The following is a 23,771-nucleotide window of genomic DNA, read 5'->3' as shown; positions in this document are numbered from 1 at the left end:
TTCTTGTTAAAAAATATACTTCTTCAAATTCACCATTCTTGGTTTTTTGTCTTCACATGACATTTTATGGTATTTTATCAGGTGGATTTATTTTTTATCACAGCCGTCATGATTTTACCCTTTGCCTCCAAGAGTTTAGGCACAGATGGCCTCATGCACAAAAATAAATAAGAAACCTGCTTGAAGGGAAAAGAATTCTGCTCAAATAGCTTAGGATAGTCTAATAAATACCATTTTGTTTATAAAAATATTTCAGGTTTATAAAAGAGGGGAGGGGACAGTCTCCCATGTGGAAAGGATGTTAAGTGAAAAGTGCTGTATAACATTTTTGAAGAGATTTTGTTTTAAACATATAGTACCATATGAATATATATTTTATAATAATCCTATTTCTTATAACCTCATTGTTCACTAGAAGTATCAAATGCTCTTTGCTTCCTTTTGTTTGTTTGCTTATTGCCATTTTGGAAGATGCCTAGTTCAGAAGGGTTCCGTATAATTGTGCTTTTGTAAGGCTGTCCTTCCGACTCAAACCAGTACTCCCAGTCCGCTGAAACTGTTGCTGTTTGCTGTGAATGCCCGAATGGCTTCCTGGCTCCATGGAAGACTGGTGGATTTCTGAAGCCTCCATTGAACTGTGATTGAGTGACTCTGCTGAGCTGTTGGGGCTTACGTCCACGTATTCTCTTTTCAATACCGGGCTATTTTCGATGTTTTTGCTACTGCATAACTGGACAGTGATCCTTTCATTTTTTTGGTCTCTTGATTCTTTTGTTTTGTAAGTGGGCAATTTGTCCTGTTTACAGCTAGTGCTGATGTCAATATTCAGGCCACTATCTGTTCTCAGGAAGCAAGAATCCACAAGTCTACTTTGGCAGATATCATCTCCCTCTGAGCAGCTATCTGCTTTGTAACTAGCATAGATGGGGCTTGTTCGACTGTCTCCCTTCTTACCAGGGCTGTTGTAGTACTGCTCTGAAAAACTACAAGGTGACAGCCTGCCAGTGTTTCTGTAAGAGTACGCACCAATGTCCTCCACGCTCAATTGCCTCCATCGCCCAGGCAAGTCTTCTTCCGAAAGATGAGTGCTCCTGCACTCATTCCTCATTTTCTGATTCGCTAAAGCCTGCTGCGGTGTTATGGCTGAGAAATGAAAAGGTTCATTTGCATATGGAGGGAGAGTCCTAGTAAAAGTGGGTGAGTTCTCATTGTCATCGGCAAGCTCCATGTGCTGTGCAGGTTTGGACTTGGCAAACCTAGGACTTCCCTGATGCTCGTAACCTGCAGGTGACTTTCTTTCAAACAGTTCGTCTCGGTTGCTCATGTAGATCGCTTGCTGAGAGGCTGTCAGAGTGTTGGCTTGGGCATTCTCCTTTTCCTCGGATGTGACACTGAAGCTGGAATAGGAGCTGGAGGTCGGCAGAGAGGTAATGTACTCTGGGAAGGCTTCGTGAGAGAAGCTGGAATGGAAACCGTCTTCTTCGACAGTGCTGTCTGTGGAGTTCTGGGACCGCAGGAACCCCACATCTTTCACTTGTGTGTCCACACTCTGCCTCCTCTCCCTCCTCCTCTCCTCAGGGCAGTAAAGGGCAGTGTCACTGCAGTAGATGTCTGTCTTGTACTGGGGCCTTTGCCCGAGTTTTCCAGCAGAGTCCTGAAAATTGAGATCCCTTGTAGATGGGCTTGACAAGTGTGAAGACAAGCTGTTTGGATCTGGTTTTTCCAGTACTTTGGCAATGACGCAAGTGGGTATGGTATCAGCGTAAGATGTGTGGCACAAGGGGACAGAAAGGCTGCACCCGTGTTTTTCCAGATGGATGCTGACTCTTTCCTGAAAGTCAGATGGCAACTGTAATATAAAGAGATGGCAAAGGGGACAGGAGAAAAGGGTACACATCAATCTTGGTGTCTGCTTGGGCTTATACAACATGGATAGATGAGTGCTGTTTATGACATTACATAGCTCACTATGGTTCTTTGACTAACGTGATGGCCGTAATCTTTGTGCATTTCTGAAAACAAACATAATGAAATTACTTTCATTTATTTACTTAATATTTGGAAACCTTCATCTACTTCCCCTCATGAAAAACACCATGAAACTGAAAGGTTTCCATCCAAGTTAATTCGGGTTGTATAGGAATGATGAAAAAATGCAGTAAACAACGATCTTAAAAAGACAGGTAGGGAATTACAGCAGCACTTTCCAGACTGTGCAGGGGCATGATTTACAGTTGGAGTGTGGGGATGCAGAGCTCTCTGCTGGGGTGAGGAAAGAGGAGGAAGAGATCAGATCTATTCCGTTGTTCTTTTGCCTTTTTTTGAGCTCATCTTGCCTCCAACCTGGTGCCAAACTGGCTCCTGCCCTCCAGCATCACATTTGATAAACAATGCTGTTTGAAGAGGCAGGAAAGTTGGTTTCACTGACACTTAAAGCACTTCTGCTATGACAGGAGTGTTCCTGTCATAGGAGCTGGGAAGAAGTGTTCCAGTTGTGCTGGGAGGAAGCAAATCAAACTGGCTTCCTCACCCCAGCAGTAAGACACTACTTGTCAGATAAACCATCCACATAAGCCTCAACATGTTCACCTCTTCCAGCAGCTGCTAGCTGACTGCTTTTCTAGTTTCTTACTACATTGACAGAAATAAGAGCTAACACCTGAATTTACATTATGATTCCTGTGACAGACTAGTCAGAATTAATCAATAAGTCTGTTATGCATCAGAAATCACATAGTTTTTGGAGAAAATCAGGAGCAGCTCTGTGGACAGTGATTCCACCTGCCATTCTGTCTTGTGGACCAGACCACATTCCTTGGTGCGGCTTGGAAGTCTGGTAGAAAATGCCTATGCAGGTATCGCCAAGTATGCTTACCAGTCAAATTCTATCATTTGCCTTGCTCATTTCAGATCTCTATCAATGATCAGACAGGGGTATAAGAGAGAGCTGTGTTATGGCTCTCTCTCAGTATTTCTTGCTGGAAATCAGAAGAACTCATGTTCAGACTAAGTTTTGAGTTTGTGACTGATCGCTCCTTTGATGATTTATGCCACTCAGGAATTTATCCCCTGAATGCTTGGCTGAACTCTGATTTTCTCATTACTTTTTATAACTAAAAATCAAGTCCCTCTTTACCCTATAATCAGTGGTTACCCTTATAGCCCTGACAATATCACTTCCTCATTAACTTTGTTTCTCTAGAGAAGAGAACCCTACAAATACTGAAGTGCCCCACTCTCTATTTTAGGCAGGATAAATTTAAGGTGCCTGCTCCTTGTAGTGATCTCAGATCGTATAAGATATGGGGCTTCTGTTTTAGCTTCACAGAGAAGTTTTAAAAGTTGTTTTAATCCCCAAAACTCAAAGTATTCAAAATACGGCATATTGTGAAATGGCATTCTTGTTAATGTGAGTCTTTTTCAACCAACAGACCTTCCAGGATATTTTGGATTAATCATTACGTTGTTAATTCGCTCACATGTCTTCCATTGGAAATAAAGAGTATGATATTGCCAATCTGCCAGCAGACAGCAATATTAGTCTTCATAAGTACAGATGCAACAAAGATTGAATAAACAGGTTGTAAAATAGGGGTGCTGTAAATTGCCACAGAGATGAGGAAAAGAAATACAGTTCATTAAACAGGAAACTGCTGTGTGGGGCAGTTATTATTTTAGTATCCTGTAACACCACTGTTTGATCTATTCTATACACATTATTTAGATTATGAAATCAGTTAAGAAAAAGAACATTATCTTCTGGCCATTGCACTGGAAACTGGAATTACTAAAATGATGCTGCTGTTAGATTACTATATTGTATTATAGTTTAGGCTTCTGGATAATATACAATACTTTGTCAGGCAATATTTGCATTTGCAAGGAAGTTATTGACAGTGACAGCACATTCACACTTGCTAAACTAATAAATATTTGGCCTTATGAGTGGAGACTTTGCCTATTTACTTGAGTGTATGACAGTTTAAAAAATTGTGCGAAGATCCCACATTTGTAATAGTTTCTGCAGTAAACAACTAAGAACTTTTAACGTCCTCATTCTTGCTAACAGGTAGGGTGCTTTCAAGTGTGAGTAATGTCATGGTAACTCCTGGATATAAACTGTTAACGGAAGTCAGTTACTAGGAAAAGATAACAGGACTGAGATAATGGTTAATTTCGATGTTCTGTCTCTGTTCCAGAAAATCATCACCCCATTTAACAGAAGTCTTGCTCTATAGTTATTTACCAGGGTGGTTTAGTGCTCTGAAGCAGTCTGCTGGCTTAGAAATGGTTTATACATTCCACATTCAATTTTGCATTATTCTGTTGCAGAATTGCACAAGAGAGACCATCTGGGTGGACACTAACCTGATGGGACTGATGAAGCGAAGGCTTTTCTCTGTGACCTTCACCAAAGCAGCAGACATGAGGAAGGTGCTACTGCTTTGTGTAAGGCCTGCATCCCTAAAGACAGTTTTGTTTACTAAGATAATAGTTGTCTCACTTTTAAGGAGTCTGTTTCTCAAGCCTAGTTTCCTTGGAAGCAAGGATTATTAATGAAAGTTTACACCTTGGAAATCAATGATTCAGTGCTCTGGTTGCTTTAGAAAAAGATATTTGTTCTGTCAGTCCAGTTTAAAATTCAGGTTTAGAAATTAGCTGGACTGGAAAATAGCTTCAGGAGGAAAATTGATTTTATCAGAATCTCTGATGCCTGCAGCTTGTCATTTCGCTGCTGTCACCCCTGCACCATTCCCCCCTAGCATTTTGCAGTCTAGAGTCATCAGCACTTTGGTTTTACTAAAACCTTTATTTTTCATGTGATCAGTGCAGGCCTCTTTCTGCCGGTTAGCAGAGGTTCCGGGGAAGAGAGTACCTCCAAGTTCCATCACTGGCTGTGATTTTGTTAGCATCTTCCTCAGCTGCACAGAATACCAGGAGGTGCAAAAGCCATCCTATTGCTTAAAGTGGGGCAAGGAGGGGGAAGATCAAAGCCCTAAGGGCAAGCAAATCCTGGAACTGAAACACGTAAAATAATCTGTTTTCCGTAAGTATTTAGTTCTTTGAATATTCACCAAGTTTGGTCACATTACCTCCGAAAGTTTATGTGCCCTGTCGTAATTCTTGCTGCACTGGAGCAACTGAGCAGCTAAATTGCAGTCCTTCCTATAGAGCTCCTAGAAAAACAAAAAACAGCCTGTTTTTTAAAGTTTGCAACTAGCTTTTGGCTTTCGGCCTTTCTCCCATGCCTGAGCAATCTTTTGGGAAATTTGGAGCACGCTTTAACTTTTAAATGCATTGAGATTCCATGTTTCCTGTGTGGTGCTGAGATGTTGGCCCCTTTTGCTCCATGAGGGCTGATAAAGTTAGAAAAGAAAATTTTGAGAACTGTTACTGCAGCACAATAATCTGCATTTCAAGAGATGGATACTTACCGTTAGGAACTGGACTTTATACTATTAACATGCATGGCTCTATGAAGGCTAAAATAAACACATTCTTTTAAGCAAAAAGAAAATTTAAGAACAGACAATTTTTACTGAGTATTATCCAGATCAGCACTAAGATACTACTTTAGAAAATGCTTAAATAATCCTGTGAGACTGTGGGAGAAATTCATTGCAACAATACACAGTGTGTCGTTTTTTAAAAAGAAAGCCTTTGTCTCCTTATGAAACTTTCTTGCTGGTTCCTGGCTCCTTTCATATCTTGCAGAATGCAGCTATACAAATATATTAAATCTCACTGCAAATATTTGATGCTGCAGAATGGGATATTTTTGCTGCATAAGAAATTACCATGAGAATTCTGCACAGGGAAAAAGAGAATTTAAACAAGCAGCTTATACTATTTTTGTATTGAATAGGTCCCACAGCCTATTTAATGGGAAAATTCAGTACATAGATTTGCCCTTCATCAAAATTTAATTTAGCACACATGACTGTGTAACTGTATCCTTCAACCAGTATCTTTGGGTCCCTGGAAGTAAGAGTTGTATGTTGCTTTTGCTGATCTAGACGCCATTAAAAACAAAGATGACTTCAGAATTTGACTTTATAGATGGGCACAGATGAGATGATAGACAAAGCATAAAGATACAATGGACACTGGGCTGTGTTAATCTGTAAAAATTAGAAAATGTTTATAGAGAAAAGGTGTTGAATACTGAAATGAGTTTGATTTTCTCTGGTGTTAACGTTAAAACTTTATTGCATGCAGATTTTTACCGGTCTAGTTGTTCTTTTTCTATGAAAAGGAAAGGTGGAAATTCCCCCTGTTTTGAAATACCATTTTAAAGTTATTCTGTAATAGCAGGCACAACAAGATGTTCCTGGGAGTCTGTGAGGCATCGGGGTAGTAAATGTAGCTTTCCTGTGATCATTAGCTTGTTATATCTTCTTATTCAAGGGCCTTTAGATATTCATGGTTTGTGGGGCTTTTTGTGTCTGCATGAACTTTTATACATGTAATTTCTGACTTAAATGTACTGGGGAGATATATATAGATTGTAAATTTAATTTCATTTATATAGATCTTAAATTTCATGTTAGTACACACTATTTTTATTCTTGAAAATGGAGGCAAAGAGTAAGAATCCAAGAATTCAACTTAGAAGCAAAGTCTATTGCATGTGCTTGTGATTTTGACATGTTACATGCCCATTAAACACATAATACATTTCTGCACAATGTGTAGCACGGATAAGAACTCCAAGTCCCATATGGCATTACTAGGCACACAAATATGAAATCACTCCAAAATCTAATCCTTTCTTCAAAAGCTGTGTGCCTCTGTTTCTGTGAAGCGGTTGTCATGGAGAGTACAAAAAGCGTTTCTGACATTTTATTTTTAGCAGTTTAAAAATTACTACAGAAAAATTACATGTGAGTTAAATGTGCAACGTGTGCTTTGTTCTCAACATTCTGGGACATACCATGTGATTGGAGTGATTTTTCTGTTGTCTAATGTTTATCTGAATGGACACTAGCCACATCTGTGGCAACTAGAACAATAATCGGCAATTATTGCCAGACGTGTTTCCCACAATCTAAAACATGTTTTTGCATCAAAAGCATCATTTTATCTATCTATCAGAAGAATAAGGGGAAATATAATTGAATGAAAAAGTATTGGCCAAGTAACAGTAAATATAATTGAAGGAAGAAATACTGGCCAGACAAAACTGTGTTCTCCCCATGTAGGATTCTTCAGTTTAACGCTGTGTCTACATGTTAGGTATAATATTTATGGTTTGTTTCATAGTTCTTTATTTTAAAATTTGGAATTTAATCTTTTTCTTTAGTGATGCTACGTAAGTAAGAGCAGAATTTTGCCTGTGGGTTGACCTCAGGTATGAAGAAGTGATATTGTTACTTGAGGCTTCTGGGCCATACTTTAATGTTCGGAGTAGTTCGGAAAATTTATTGGAAGACGAGTACTCTGAACTTCAGTCCAGTCTAAGCTGCCTTTTAAAAACTATAAATATTGAAAACACTTCTTCAGACATGGGCTCAAACCTGACCCACAAAGTAGTATAAATGCATGCATACTTATTGGGAGAATCTTACAATTTTTTCCCCTCCATTTTCAGTATGAAATAACTCCACTGATTTCAGCTGAATTAGTCTGCATGTATACCTGTGCTTCTAAAACTTAAATGTAGCCCATTGCATTTACCACATTTCATTAGTTTAAACTATTAGAGTTATGAAGTAACTGTTATTTCAACGCAATTTCTATCAAAGTAAAGGTTCAGATTGTGAACTCTTTGTTTCCGTTGGAAAGCTATTAATTACATAGGCACAATTCACATCAACAGACATATTAATGGGATCAAATGCTCCCTGCTATGATTAAGAGTTCATATGAAATATAGGAAGATTGAATGTAAGATATTGAAAAATATGTGCTAACAGAAACATGTCTTCTGTAGATGAATTGTTTATTGTGTTTAAGGAATGGCACAATAATGAACTGAATGCCTGCAATCTTCCTTTTTTTTGCTGCCTTTTTAGGTTTGTCCCTCGAAGGATTTAACGAGCTTCGTTGCCAGCTGCAGTACGTATGCCGTATTTCGGCAGTGTTTAATGAGATGCAGGGTGACAATTGCCAGAGATGTTCCCTGTTTTGTTCCACACAGAGATAGGTAAATTTTTACACATGAACCACAGCTGGGGAAAACCTGGCTCCTGCTCCCTGCAATAATCTGAGCGACCAAGTTGGGTCAATCCTACCTTCTGCTAGTAGAGCTCGCTTGTGCTGGGCATCCCCTTTCAGTGAGCAAAGACTGAAAGATCAGAGGAACTGCAGGAAATGTAGGGCTCTACACTGTGCCTAAAGTCCTTATGGTGTATGCTCACTCCATACGTGTGTCTGTGCAACAGCTCTGAGCATGTACTTCCATCAGTTTGCTGTACAAGACAGAAGCTGATAGCAAAATCAAAGTGGGAATATTGCCATTTCTTAGAATAATTTTCTCATCTGTTTTGGGTTAGACATAAGGAAAAAAATATCAGTGAGGAGTCTCACCACAACCCCATAGCATAAGAATAGCTGAATTTACAAAATTATGGGAATAAACAAACATGAATTTTTACATAAACAATAAGAAACTGTTCTATAATTTCATGGGAAGTGCATGACCTAATTTACTTTCAAATATAATCTCAAGATGTATCCATAATTAAATACTTACATTGTCTTCTGACAACTTATCTATTGTCACTTTGGCCTCTATTAAGTGATTATTGAGTGCAATTATTTCATGGCTCAAAGCCCGTTTTTCCTCTTCGTAATGTTGACCCTGTGTAAAAAACGGAGTAGTCAGTATTTTTTCTACTGTCAGAATATTTCACAAAAAAGACCCAAAGGTTGATGTAATTTTCAAATTCAGGGAAAAGCACAACAGACCAAATTTTTTTATTATTATTTTTTGCTATTTTCACTCAGCAGATGAAGAAAAGTGCTTTGAAAATATGGAGGTCAAACTGAGCTCACATTAGGAACCTTCACAAAAGGCTCTGGCTACCCTGTGTAAAAGCATTCTATTGAGCATCAGCTATTCCTTCTTTGTCACAAGGCAGGGTTTCTAACCTGGAAGGGGCTTGGGCTGCTCTTAGCTTTTGCTACAAGAATGTTTCACTTATGCCATTAGCTCCCATTCTTATCAGGGAGGAAGAACAATATTTAAAAAGGAAAGTAGCTATGTTTGAGCCAATTTCTTTTTAGCTGTTGTTGACTGTGCTGGCTGCTTTAAAAGCGCTGAATGAGGTTGTTCATTTCGCAAGATGAATGTTTGCCTGATTGCAGGGTTAACATTCGTTAGCAGAATGTGACCCACTGTGGGATAACAGGGAAATAGTCTGATGCAAACTTCTTGCTGCCCACTAATTTAATCTTGTTACCAGTAGGCTGTAACTCTTTATTATAAATGCAAAGAAATCAGCAGGAAAAGTAACGTGCCACTGGCCCATCCCATACCGTGTCCCATTTTATTGCACTGCCTCATATATAAAAAATTATTTTGTAAAAATCATTTATAACCCTGCCTGCAGCCTCACGCTCATATTAAAAAGTATGGTAACTTCTGAATGCTCTAGCTGAGATCAAGGCGTTTTGCACTCAGATCTGTACAAGACCATGATAACAAGAAGGTTTGCCAATTATCTGGAACAATCTTTTAGAAAACAGCATTGCAGTAAGAATAGAAAGTAGGGTAAACTTTAATGTATATCTGTTTTGTTTAGTGAACTCAATCCAGTGACAAATTCACAACCTCACTTCCCATTCTAAAATTGTTAGAGTAATTTGTGAAGGACTTTCTCCAGGAGGATTGTTAGCTACTGAAATTTCCCAAATGCCATATTGCCAGGGTCACACAAAAATCTTACATCAACACACTGTGTACATCGTCAGCTAATTGACAGCGGTGGGAATTGTGTGTTCTGAAGTCCGAATGAATATCAAGGTTAATTATCCAGCTGCAAAGCACCAGGTTATGTTAAAGAAGGGCGATTAAATTGGAAGTGGCAACTTTCATTCTAAGTCGCTATTTAAAGAAACACCTTCTCAAATGGTCTAAGCAAACCCACGGCTTTCTTTAAGCAGTGCAGATATGATTGAAGTGTCTTTGTGAAGGTCTGGACTGGCCTGTTTTAGTGTCAGCTTTTCTACAGGCTGTCTGTTCCCTGCTGTTGCCAGATTTCTGTCCTGACAGCCCAGTTGTGCTTGGAGGCTGATCCAGGCTTGACGCCTCTTCTGTCCTCTTCTTATTGATCAGGTGCTCCTGCTAGCTGCCTGGGGACTGTATCATGGAAAGCCAAAGCGTAGCTTTGAGAGCTTGCAAGAGCTCCACCCTCACTCATTTTAACAAGGCACATGATCTTAGCAGCTGTTTTTTAATTAGGCTGATTGACGTGGTTTTATATGAGGCCTTTAACTCTCATTGATTTTATCGTGAACTAAACAACTAGGCACTTTATAAAACTCCTGGATGTCTGTGCAGATCTCTAGAAATTTGTCTCCTTTGAGAATATGACTGAAGATTACACTTTCAAAGCTATCTAGCTGCATGATCAGGTAGACAGGTGACTACCTAAGTATCTGGGAAAAATGTGTCCCCTCAATTTTCCAAGCCATTTCACGCTTTTGAAGGATCCAGGTCCACTGAGTACAAATTAATCTTCCAAATAACTCCGTATTGAAGATTTTATCAGTCCTTGTATGACAAGTTGTGAATGTCAGGGCAACTGATTTGTAGGACCCCCATTTGCTCTAGGTCTCTCTGATTTCAGTAAGTGTTGCTCTTGCTTAACCAAACCGAACTTGACTCAATACATTTTACAGTTCAGGAAAGATTGAGGTTTTATAGTCTTCAGCAGAGAGAAACTCATAAAAGGGCAGTAGGTTCAGGCTTTGGAAGCAGTGCTTACCATTGCATTGAGTAATGCTGAATCTGACTGAATTATGGTTTCATTTTATTTTGTGGTAACTTTTGGGTTGATGTTTTCCAGACTTTGCATCTGACCAAGTGTGACTTCAAAAAATATTTTATATTTGTTGAACAGTAAAATTTATTTGTTTAATCTCAGTTCAAATCTATACTATACAGGTCAGCAGATAGACACCAAAGTAATAAACACCTCATCAGTGCTGTGGAGGAGGAGGAGGAATGAGAAAGGAAGGCCTGTCCCAGTCTTCTCCACCAGTATATGTTTGCATCTTTCTCTTGAAATCAATGTTGTTGACATGAACAAACAGTATGTCTCACTGTGGCAAAATGAGGTAGCCTGAAGGTGGACAGGACTCTGAAAGGCTTTGTCATATTGACCACATACTGTGTGTCCATCTTTGAAAGTTCAGGGCTTCAGTGAGATGTTATTGTGGTCCAGTGGTGGTAACAAAGGACAGAGGCTTAATCCTGACACCACCCTGGGGAAGATGGTGTACTGGGAAGAGATGGTGTGGCAGTACTGGATCTGCATTAGGAGGATTTCTGCTTACTTGGGACTGCAACTTTGAGCTCTCCAGTTGCAGTCAGACAATCAAATTTCAGCATTAGGTGTAGATGTCAGAGAGGGATGAAAGGAGGACAGGAATCATAATATCGGTGCTATGATTGTAAGTTACAAATAGAAATGCTTATTTTACTTTTCACCACTTTTAGCAGATCCCTCTACTTCTGGTAGCTTTTAGATGCTTGGTCCTCCTGCTCTCCCACAAGGCTGGTGACCTCTTTTCTCTCCTTTTGGCCGCACTTTCTGCTCTGCAGGTGCTAACAACCTATCTCTCGAACCTCAGTAACTGATCAAGTAAAGATGTTACTAACATGCCAACAGCTTGCAGCTGGGCTGAGTGTTCCTGAAGTCCACTCCCAAATGCCCTGTCTATAGGCTGCAACAGGCTGAGCTTCTGGTGGATCTTTGTTCAGAAATCTTTGTTGAGTCAGCTCAGTGCATCTTGCCCCTGCCTCCTCCCCCGGCACAGAGCCAGCATAAAAGAATACAGTTCCATGGTGTCTTACTAACGTGAGAGAACTGCAGTCATGTGCCGACATCTGAGTCAGATCAAATTTGTACTGCTGGGTGACTCCAGCAGTGCACAGTGCTGATATTAATCTTGGGGAAACCAAGTGCTCGGAGCCCTTGCTCCTAGCCTGGATTTAGCATGAGCCTCACTGAGATCTGATGAAGGAATTTGGTATCTGCTCTTCACAAAGGGATCAAATGATATAATAAAAGATACCATCTCTGCCTGGAACTTCATTTTTCTTCTAATTTGTATCTATCAATCACAGTGACAACATTCCTCATATATTTACAGATCCCTAAAAATATAAGGTGTCACTTTCAAAAGTGTTTGGTATCATCTAGGCCCTGCATTTGTTATATGTGATATAAGTGGGGTGAAAACAGTTTTGGTAGATTGATATAGCATGAAACAATTAATAGATAAGTGTATTTTGGAAAGTAACAAAAGCTGGATGAAAATATCTGCTTTTCTTGCATATTAGTGGATCCACAAGGGTTCCTACTATAGTCCTTCGGTAGAAATGGAGCAGCCTAAAAGTTGGCTATCTCTCTCATAATGTTTCAGTCTCCCTTCAATGCTTTCCAGCAGCTGGAGAGTGTCCTACCGTAAAGCAGCATCGGCCTATTAGTCAAGGCTAGGCTGCTTACTGTCATCTCTGCTGTCCCGCGAGAGCTTTGAAATGTGTATAGACCTTTTGAAATCAGTCTCAATTTTGCAAATGAGCAGTGCTGGTCTGTGGAAATGTCAGCATTTTCAAACATGGCAAAGTAAATCTGTTCTTGATGATCCTGCAAGGAACATTTCAATGGATAGCATTTCAATACTACCATGAGAATAATATAATTGTAGTAGTGACCATCAACGTATCATCAGTGACCTGCAGCATTCCTTTGGAAATATGTCTTGGTAAGTAATGCTTGAATGACAGTCAGAAAGAGAGAGAGACTTGTTCTGTTACAAATACCACCAAAGTGGCACTGATATCCTGTCCTGAATGCCTGGGCAGAGGTTTACTGCAATGTTTTTGGATGTGGAACACAGGCAGTACTTTGTTCCCTTTTTTCTTTATAACTGTGCTTGTCCAGGAGGAAGACAGCACTTCCACAGGAGAAATTCCCCTCTTTTTTTGGAACAGTGTAACACTGTTAGCTCAGTACTTTCCTCACAGAGCACCAGTCATGATGTTTTCATTGCAAGTATTAATAGCTGCTATAAAGTATCTGCTAAGCAACCACAATGTATTTACTGTTGTTCTGTGGATCGATCGTAGTTGGTGAACAGGTACTTGTGGTGGTATAATATTAAAAATAAGGTCTTTATATTTTATGGTGGTATTTTATAATCTCATTGAAATCATCTTATGAAGGATAAAACAAAGCAGCTGCAGATAACACAAAACTGGGAGGAGTGGCTGGTATACCAGAAGGTTGTACTGCAATCCAGAGGGACCTCGACAGGCTGGAGAAATGGGCTGGCAGGAGCTTCACTAAGTTCACCAAGGGGAAGTGCAAAGTCCTGCATGTGGGGGGGAACCAACCCATGCACCAATGTATGCTGGGAGCCACCCAGCTAGAAAGAAGCTTTGCAGAAAAGGACCTGGAGGTCCTGGTGGACATCTAGTTGAACATGAGCCAGCAATGTGTGCCCTTGCTTCAAAGAAGGCCAAAGGTAATCAGGGCTGCATTAGGAGTGTTGCCAGCAGGTCGAGGGAGGTGATCCTTGCCCTCTACTCATCACTGATGTGGCCAGACCTGGAGCACTGTGTCCAGTTCAGGCTCCTCGTCACAAGATGGATATGGACATACTGGAGAAAGAGTCCAAGAAATGGCCAGGAAGATGATTAAGGGATCGGAGAATCTCTCTTATGAGGAAAGGCTGAGAGAGCCGGGACTGTTTAGCCTGGAGAACAAGACAAGACTCAGGTAGGGTCTCATCAACATGTACAAATATCTGAAGGGAGGGTGCAGAGAAGACAGAAAAAGGCTTTTTTCAGCAGTGCCCAATGACAACAAAAGAGGCAATGGGCACAAACTGAAACATGAGACTTTCCATCTGAACATCAGGAAACACTTTTACTGTGAGGGTGGCTGGGCACTGGAAAAGGTTGCCCAGAGACGTGGAGTTTCCATCCTTGGAGATATTCAAAAGCCATTTGGACACAGTCCTGGGCAACCTGCTGTAGGTGCTTGAGCGGGGAGGTTGGACCAGATGACCTCGAAAGGCCCCTTTGAACTTCAACCATTCTGAGATTCTGTGAGTTCTGTAACAATTACCATACCGCACTTGACTGCTGTGATAACTGGTATGCACATCTGGGGTCGTTATTATATATGGTATTTTAAAATCCAAATATTAGCAAATACTGACATCTGCCATCAAAGTAAATGCTTCTATTGTTATGCGAAGATGATTTACTATATAATTAATACTTCTCTAGTTCCTAGGCAACAAGTATACATTGAATATGGTAAAAGTTCACTTATGTTTCTCCCTGGTATTCCATCAAGACTTCAAACAGACTTCAGGTTAGACTTGGTGTATGTGAATACATGTCTTCTGGAGTCAGTGAAGCATCATCTAATTATTACTGTTAATGACACTAATAATGGAGGATGAGAGTATGTTATCTATCATGAAGAAAGTGCACCCAGATGCTCCATGCATTCTCAGTGATTGTTCAATGACAGTACTTCAATGATGAGTGAGGATGAATTTGTTTTGTGGCATCTGTCAGTGCATATCTGATTTCCTCATGAGAAATAAATGAAAATAGTCATCCTCTGTGGAACTGAAGGTTGGAAGAGTATGCAACAGTCTCTCCCAGAAGGTGTGGAAACTCTTCAGTGTTGAAGAGAGTTCAAGCTTAGTTCAGGCTTATGTGCACTCTCTTCCCACCCAGGTGTGTCATGGTCTCCGCTGAGCAAGGCACAGTTTTGAAATAGGTGTTTGAACCAAGTGACCTCTTAACTTGTTGGCAGAGTCTTAAATAGAAACTGATGTGATGGGGAGGCTGATTAGACCAGGGGCATACCTGACAATGTAAAGAAAGCGGTAATGAGAACACTTGTGGTGGAAATAAAACCTTTTTTCTGTTGTAACTTGTAACAGCTGTTCTATTTCCAGTACTTCCCCATAGACCATATGCATAACATATGTTTTATCAATTGGTTCATAAAAAGGCAAAATACAGTTTAGATTTGCAGATATCACTGGGTGTTCTCTGCAGTAATTTATGATTTTAAGCATTAATGCATGTTAGTTTCCGCTCTAACAGATCTTCGTGTTATGACAGATTGTGTGTTTGTGTGTGTGCATGCTTATGGATGCTTTGGAGCTATGTGAATTTATCTGCCAGTTAAGAGCCTAGCTATGGATATCCGCTACTCACTCACTTGCACTCCTGGGCAGAAACTGTAAGAAAAACAGAGAACTGACAAGATGAGAACAACAAGTGAGAATAATGAAAGACTTTTCAATAAATGATGAAACTGTATCAGCTAATACCAGTTCATGACATGACCCTTGGAGTGCAGATTTGGTGCTGACCATTGCTTGAGAGCACCATTTAATATATATTGCATGTCTGGTTTTGCTTCTTTGTATAGCAATATTATTTTGGTTTAACAGTAAAATGAGTATCTGAAGGAGCTGTTCACTTACAGACTCACTGAACCCATAAGTCTGTTTAAGAATGTGCATCTTTACAAGCAGCTAGAGAAAAAGAGCCAAACATTTAGCTAATTTATTAGGCAAGTCTTTGTCACGTTACAAACAAAATTGCAGGAATGCACAGGGATGTGTGCAGAGGCTGTGGCAGCATCCTGATTGCACTTCAGGATGTACCATGGTTTCATCTTTGCTTCCCACTGCAGTAATCCCCAGGACACCCATCCTTGTCTCCACACCTCTTCATAATGATAATAGAGCCTGGCTTTCAGGAATGCCGTTACATTACAAAAAGGAGTAATGACTAATTCATTATATTTATTCTGTGGTATCTTAGATATTTATTTAAAGTGATTTTCTGTTTCCAAGCTGCCAAGGGTGCAGGCAAGGCTGCATTCTTCAGAGGCAAAAGTATGACATTAAGGATTTTAAAATGCTTACTTTTCTGGGAGGGTCAGGAGAAGATATGTTGTTGATGTGTTTTGTGCCTGGGGCCTTACCTACTGCTAAAATCTATGTCATGTTAGAGTTCTTCCACTTAAAGGAGATAGTGGCAAGAACATTACCCCAATGTGACAGGCTTTTTTTATGACGAACACATAAGGATAAAAGGAAGTGATAGCTCCATGAGCTTTGGGTTGGCTCAGGAAGAGACTAGATTGTCTGCATTTGCTGTAACTTAAGTTTTTTTGACTTTATAATTTTACCTAGGAGTTTATCAAAATAATTAAAAGAATTATATGGTCATAGTGAAATGAAAGGAATACAGGCTTCAGCTGAGCTCCTGGTGTGGAGTGAAACATTTTGCAAAGAGGAAAAGAAGGTATGTGAATGGGTAGAATAGAAGTACCATTACTGCAGGCCACACAAGGTAGGCTCATCAAGCTTGCAGCTTGAAGCTGTCACTCTGATTGTCTGACTGATTGTTTGATGCTCAAACTTTCTAGCCACACAGGTTCATCTGTGTAAATGGAGAAACTATTGGAGACAGAATATTGCCTAGACTCTACTTAAATGGACTGTGAAGAGAAAGTGGCATTAATTTTTCTGAATGAAGAAGTAAAATGGCCTAGGAAGGAAAATGTGGCATTCTGAACTTTGGAGTCTTATATTCATTCATATAAATTGCAGATCATTTTAATATGCAAGTGAATTCTAATTAGATTTGACTGCCTAAGCAAGGGCAATTTCCCAATCAAATAACAAAACTAAGGCTAGACTATTTACAGTACTTTGCTCTTTAATATTTTGTTCTGCTCAAGGAATTTTTAAATTCACATTTCCTGTCACTTTTTGACATTTTTTCTTAATAATTATTTGGGTAGAAGAAAAATTAAACTCCCCTCCCCCTTCCTCTTGTAATTGCTGTATTAAAATAACTGTTTAGCTAAATAGTCTCTCTTGGGAGTTAAGATACTTCTTTCTCAGAAAAATTTGCTCTGATTTATCACACTCCTGTGGCAAGGCTGACTTTTCCTCTCGAGGTTTATACTTGCACTCGAGTGCACAAGATCTGTTCTTGCAGTGAAGACTTGTGCTGAGACAGATATGTGTTCAAGCCCTGCTTGGTGGTGCCTGGCCAGCTCAGACCCAGCCCCAGCAGGTCTGGTCTCCCTGCAGCACTTGTCATGATAGTAATCCTGCTATTAGTCTTATGACTGTATTATTGTTATCCTGTAGGCTTCTGGCTCCTGACTACCCCAGTCCACATCTAGGGCTCTTCCTCTTGTTGAATTTGATCTTTATAAACATGTCCATGTCCAATGTGTGTACGCTTTTATATTCTACTCTTCTGATCTCTTAAATCTATTTAATATACTTTGAAACACCAGCTAGGATATTGGTTGGAAAGATTCGTTAAGCTGGCTGAAAAATTGCAAGCATAGTACAGGGAATAAGCATAATGCACTTGTGTCTTTTCTGTGTGAATTAGTCCCTCCTTTTTAATTAAAAAATATCTCTGCTGTTTACTTTGCAAAATCTCATGTTGAGTAAAGCTATTTAAGGTTTGATTCCCACCCTCCCCCCCCCTTCAATCAACCCCAGCTCCTTAAGAACATTGTAAAGAAAATCCCTACAAGCTCTTTTCAAGGCAGCGCAGGGGAGGTTCATTAAAGTAAAATTCTCTGTTCAAATATCCAGCCCCTCAGACCCTGCTAAATAGTGTCTTTTTGGCAGCATCCCAATTCAAACTGCCATAACCAAGTATAATGACTATATTAAGTAACTAGTGTGAAAAAAGTCTAAAAAAGGGTAATTATGTAAATTGCTTGAACAAAGAGAGAATTCTGCTTCCAATCCTGCTAATATGTTACTCAAGTCTCCTCTGCCTCCTAATGCAGCTCTCTGCAAAGCTGTTTTGGTGGTTGCTGTTGTAGTGCTTTTTTATATGAGTTTAATTGCAGCTCTTTGGAACTGCTGAGAAACCCTGGGCGGAGAGACAGGCAGGAGCGTGCTATAGTCTGGAGTGATGTTTCCTGCGTGCTTGTGGTCACCTGAGGCTTTGCTAGATATAGTCACACTTGATTCTTATATCAGGGCCACTGTTTCTGCTGACTGGTGTTTGAGGAGTAAACTCTCCTGGTATAAGGAAAGGCTGCAGAATGGATCTTTTGATGTACTAATTAAGCTTTACTATAAAGGAAGTGCAACACTTCCTTCCCATCTGACTGCTGGGAACAAATCCAAAGAAAATAAAGCATGGATATATTTTTATGAAAGGATTTGCTTCTACAAGCAGATAAGAAACTCACTGCTGTATGTTCCTTACGTTGCTCTTCAGGGTGATCACTTGAACTGTTGCCTTCAGAGTTGTATAGATGAGAGAGGCTCTGCCCTTTGGCCAAGAGAAATGTCATAACCTTTCTCCACGTCATAACGTCAACTGTCTTACTTGAATCAGCTCTAGTCTTCTCTGTGCCATTTCAGAGCTATGCTGGAATTTCGTTTGCCTCCTTAACTATTCTGCATTATACTGTAACTCCACAGCCCCTTTTCTCAGTTGTGAATCTGGTTTAAATGGTCTTTGCTGCCATGCAGCAATACATGGCCCCATTAGCTGTGCTGGTACAAATTTGGTGCCATCCTGAAATCCAGGCTTGTGAAAAATAACTATTTTAAATGGAAAAACCCTTTGTTTGGGAAAAAGGTCTTTTAAGCTATCTTTGCCATTCAGGAAAGTGTACATGGATTCAATACCTTCAGTATTCCTTCATGGCATTCAGAGATTGAGCTCACAGCCTGAATATTGTCCTGTACTATCTCAGGATTCAGTTTGCTTTCACCCTAGAGCTTTATAAAAATTTTAACACTGTGATTTCTTGATACCGTTTATCATAGCTATTAATATATTTCCTAATAATATCAAGTCTCTGACGTATTATTTTCACAGCAGCTTATAAATATTAATATCCTCTTCAGCAGAGGCTAAGGCAAAGCTTCCCTTATTTATATGTCTAGAACGTCATTGTTCAAATCCAAGCCAGTCACCTTCTTGCCTTCCTTCAATCAGCACAGAGAGTTCTTCAAAGCATGAAATTCCTTATTGTACAGTGGTTTTTTTTGAGAATTGTCAGAGGAACAGCTCTCAAATAGTGCCTGCTTCTCTCCACTGGCTGACGGAGATGCTGAGGATGAAAATGCTAAATAGATATCTAGCTTTTAGATACCTAAAACTACGTAAAATGAAGCTTAATTAAAGTAACTGGCTCAATGATATATAAACCATTTTTGGCAGACACAAGGACTGGATCCCTACCTCCCAAGACATAAGTCTTGCAGTTCATGGAAAGCTCATTTTTCTGGGTCTGTAACTGTCCCCAGCGAGTGCAGCATGAAGGGATTTTGCAACTAATGTCAATTTGAACAGGTCTGGATCCTGAGTGTAGTCATTGTTCTTGTTTTGTCTGATTAAAAAACTGTCTGATATTTAGCGTTTTCTCCCTGTGAAGGCACTTGTACAAGTCAGTTATCTTTCTTTGCTACATCAAATAAGTGAGTCGCTTGCTGAGGCAGCTACTTTATTTCTCAGTCTTATTTTTCAGTTGTCAGGCAGCTTGAGTCGTTTCCCACACCCTTTTAAAAAATGTGAGTATCACAACTTCAGCCAGTGTCTTCAAACTGGATAGTTCCTTGTCTGTGGCAAAATCATAATTCTTTTTTTCCAGGGTTATGCAAATACTCCTTTTGTCATCTTTTTCATGGCATGCTGCTGGGAGTTCATGTTGAATTGTTCATCCAGTCTGACTTTCAGAGTCACTGACCTTTCCTGAGTTTCTGCTTTCCAGAATACAACCCCCTCCCTCCACTTCCCCTTCCCGTTTTTTTTTCTTTTTTTTTTTTTTTTTTCTGATATGTTCTGCAGAACTTCTTCATAGATTTTATGTTTCTAGGTGTCTGTGGGAAAACATTTTGACTGAATGGGCACAGCTTATGAAAGGTGCTGGTCATTCTGAATAATTTACTTATCAGCACTTAACAATGCTGCTAATCCTTTTTATCTTTTTTTTTTTTTTCAGAAATAATTTTACATTTACTTTTAGGACACTATTGAAAACATTGGTTAATACTGACAACTGTACCAATAACTGGGCTTTCAATAATCCAGTCCTCTGAAAAGACTCTTTTAAAATGGAAATAACCCAATGACTGCTACTTTTTGAGGTGACTTTTAGTAATTTTGCAACCCATCTACTGCCTGCTTTTAATACTGTATCATGGTAGTTTCGTAATCACAGTCCTATGGAGTGGTACTCATCATGTCTTACTATCCAAATATATCTACTTGATTGCCTTTGCTAAAGAAATTGTGTTTTATTTAACAATTTTTCATAAAAATATGTTAACTTCCATTATTTATACTCCTGTGATTTAGTTTTCCAGTAGCTGAACATCATAAACAATCCCTTTGTGTTTTGTACAACCTCTATTTACACTGTTCTACACTTGACCTCTTGGATGTTGGCACAGAGGAGCATTTTTTTCAACCTTTCAAAATTATCCCAGCATTCAGAGACTTATTTAAAATACACATCAGCTTAACACATAAGTATGTAGTTTTAATTTATCTTGGAGTAGGAAGCTGTGAATCTGCTCAACCGGTTCTTTTAAGACTCTTAGGTGGAAGCTTATGTAGGCTGCTCTTTTTTAAAAAAATGTTTTTTGCAAGTGTTCCCTAAGATGTATTACTCAACATTGTCTGTAGTTTCCATTGAATTTGGAGTTGGATTGCAATCAGTACTAAAAACATATTCTGTCTCAAAGCAAAGTGTGGCACAAGAGCTCTGCCTCCTGCTAAGAGCAGCTGAGTGAAGAGGGAAAGATGCCCATCTGGTTTCCGGCCCATGTGGCAAGGCAAGGACTCAAAGTGGCATGAAATGCCCCAGTTAGGTCAAAAGGAGACATTTTCCAGCACAGGCAGCCTGTGATAGTGGCTTTGCAAAGTTGGTGTAAGAAGCACATGGCAGTTATATATAGTCAGGAGGGACCTGATTTACATTTGGACAACACAGGACCACACAGACAAGATGAGGGGGTCTTTGCCTAGTGTTGTTGTCCCCGAGTTTGAGGGGAAGCATTTAGCAGCAGAAGCATTTAGTATAACTCTGGGTGCTACACCTAGTGATTTTGAAAAATTCTTCTGCAAAGCATCAGAGATCGAAACTCTGTCTGTAATGAGCTTTTCAGTCTAACCTTAACGAGCTTGATTCATTTTTTAACTGTGGTGTCAAGTGGCATTGCTCTGAAAGTTAACTACTGCTTATAACTAGTTCATTTACTTTCAGACCCAGATCTCTGTGAAAAAGAAGAAACAAAACCCAGACCCCAAAACTAAACCAAAACACACTTCCTGGTAAACACACAATGTTAAAATGAATTATTTTTAGTTTACTTTGTTGGCAATTTGGCTTTTTCCTTTCTCTAAGGGATGGTCCTTCAAGCATGGATGATGAAATCGTTTGACAACTACTTCCTTTCTGTGAAGGGAATATGAAAAGCCTTGGAAGCCTGGTAGGTAAGCTGTTCTCTGGCTAATAGGTAAACTGTTCTTATTCAGCAAATGAGATTTAGATGCCATAACCAAATCCTCTTTCACTGTGAAAAGCAAGACTTTATTGCCTTATGTGAAATCTAAGTATAGGGCAGGATGTTAGGCCCCTGAACCTGCCAGAAAAGGAAGGAAAAAAAATAGACTCGTGCTTGAGAACAGTGCTCGTTGATGCTTATGGCTTTGATCTTAGAAGGAACTTAAGGGGGACTCTTTTTAATCATACAGTTTGGGAAGGAATGGCAAATACTTGTCATAGAATAACCCCCAAAAATTAATGTTTAGAGGCTAGACTCAAAGGCATCACCCTAAAAAAGTCTGTATCCTTCTCCTCCTGTTACTTGCCTTCTGATTCCTTCCACCCTCCATCTCACTGTTGTTCAAAAGTATATGTAGGAACCTAGGTTTGAGTTCAGGGAAGCTTTTCATCCAATTAGTCTCACTTTGTCCTCAAATTTTGGTTTATTACTTTTATTTGTGACTTAATTTATTGACTTCTGTTTTCCTTGTATTTCCACGTTGTTCTGTTTGTATCCTCCACACAATGTAGTACATTGTATGTACTATTTGTCTTCAGAATTGGCTTCTAATTTAGTGGTCCTTTTCTAAGGCTTCCTGTCATAATGTTTTATGCTTTAAGAGTAGAGATATAATTGCTTTTCAGATACTGAGGTCTGTTTATTGAGAGAAACATGCTAATGTGGAAGGACAATGAAGAGCTGTGTTGATTCTCATTAGTGATAAGAAATTTGTGTCAAGGCTTTAGACAAAATCTCTGATTGTTAAAAGGACTCTTTTATCCTAATTTTTAGCTCTAGCTTTGAATCTTAGAAAACTTCCTTTCTGATCTGCGACTCCAAAATAAGAGAATGAATACTGTCCCTACTCATGAGTATATTTGAGGCAAGCAAGTATATTTGAGGCAACCTGACAGCAAAAAAAGTAATGTTGGATTCCTCTGCACTAGTCTAATGTTTCAGCAGAAGTCATAGGAGTTGTCCTTAGAGGTAAGGAGGTCAAATATGTTCTGAATGAAAACTTTTAAAAATCCCCTCCTGTAACCTGCTGTGATAGTGATAATCTTGGTGTGCTCCATAATCTAGCTCCGGTAAAAGGCTAAAAGTCATCAGCAAAACTGCAGCTTGGTTGTCTCTCAATTTTCCGCTTATATCTGTGGGAAAAAATAACCTGATATAGATTTTTAAAAATATATTAAAGTATAATTAAATACAGGTAATTAGGAGGAAAAAAAAATCCTCATTGCAGGCAACGGGGGATCTATACTATATAAACCACATCACAGCCTGTGCTAACTGCTTGCGGTGATAAAACTAGGTCCTATTGGAAGGTACAGAAATACTTCCTACCACTCTGGCATGTTTTCAAGGTCCATATTTCCAGCAGATTAGATACAGGAGGTTGATTCTAAGCAATGTCTTAATTGCTAGTTGATAGCTAAGAAAAATACAATTTAAGAGCTGGCATGAGTTACCATGTCAGATTCTCTAGATCTGTCTTGTGTGAAAATCCAGGCATTCATAAATGATTTAGCCAACCCAGTCAAAACAACAAGTTTTTTTTTAATAGGTTTTCTATGCCAGCAAGAAGACCACTGTGATCAACTCATCTGATCAATCTAGCTCATGCCATAAACATTTCAATCAGCAATTCCTGTGTTTGAAGAATCCATATTTTTTCTATTTGTGAGTAACTGCCTGAAGATCCCTGAAGTAGCTGGCTAACATCTCATGAGATGCTTGTTGCCTAGTTGAAGAAGGCTGATTGTGTAGATGTCCCCCGCATGTCCCGGTACAGTAAGAACCACCGTAGAGGTGTCTCACCGCTCCATGTAGCTGAGGGTCATTACCAGAGCAGCCTATCTACTCCTTGGGTTTTCCATTTTATGAAAGCTTTGAGCTGTGGTGCGCTGCTCTGATTGGCCATATAAGTCTGTCTGTCTTCCCTGGGAAAGCCTAGGCAAGGGTCACCCCACACCAACATCAGTGAGAAGAAAGGCTGCGACTGAATG

General features: G+C 39.5%; 1 protein-coding gene across 1 annotated transcript in view; it reads right to left on the bottom strand.

Annotated features, from left to right (window-relative positions):
- Positions 1 to 475: 475 nt before the first annotated feature.
- The window catches only part of BEGAIN (brain enriched guanylate kinase associated), a 155,313-nt gene continuing 132,017 nt past the window's right edge, over positions 476 to 23,771 (bottom strand). Inside the window, exons 7-9 of the mRNA XM_086463104.1 lie at positions 8,696 to 8,803; positions 5,094 to 5,177; positions 476 to 1,849 (exon numbers count right to left, since the gene is read on the bottom strand). Of these exons, the coding sequence (XP_086319230.1) occupies positions 476 to 1,849; positions 5,094 to 5,177; positions 8,696 to 8,803 (1,566 nt within the window). The remainder of the gene's footprint in view (positions 1,850 to 5,093; positions 5,178 to 8,695; positions 8,804 to 23,771) is intronic.

The sequence above is a fragment of the Leptosomus discolor genome, chromosome 3, assembly GCF_034619465.1.
Source record: "Leptosomus discolor isolate bLepDis1 chromosome 3, bLepDis1.hap2, whole genome shotgun sequence".
Taxonomy (NCBI): domain Eukaryota; kingdom Metazoa; phylum Chordata; class Aves; order Leptosomiformes; family Leptosomidae; genus Leptosomus; species Leptosomus discolor.
This window is presented reverse-complemented; position numbering and strand designations above follow the sequence as displayed.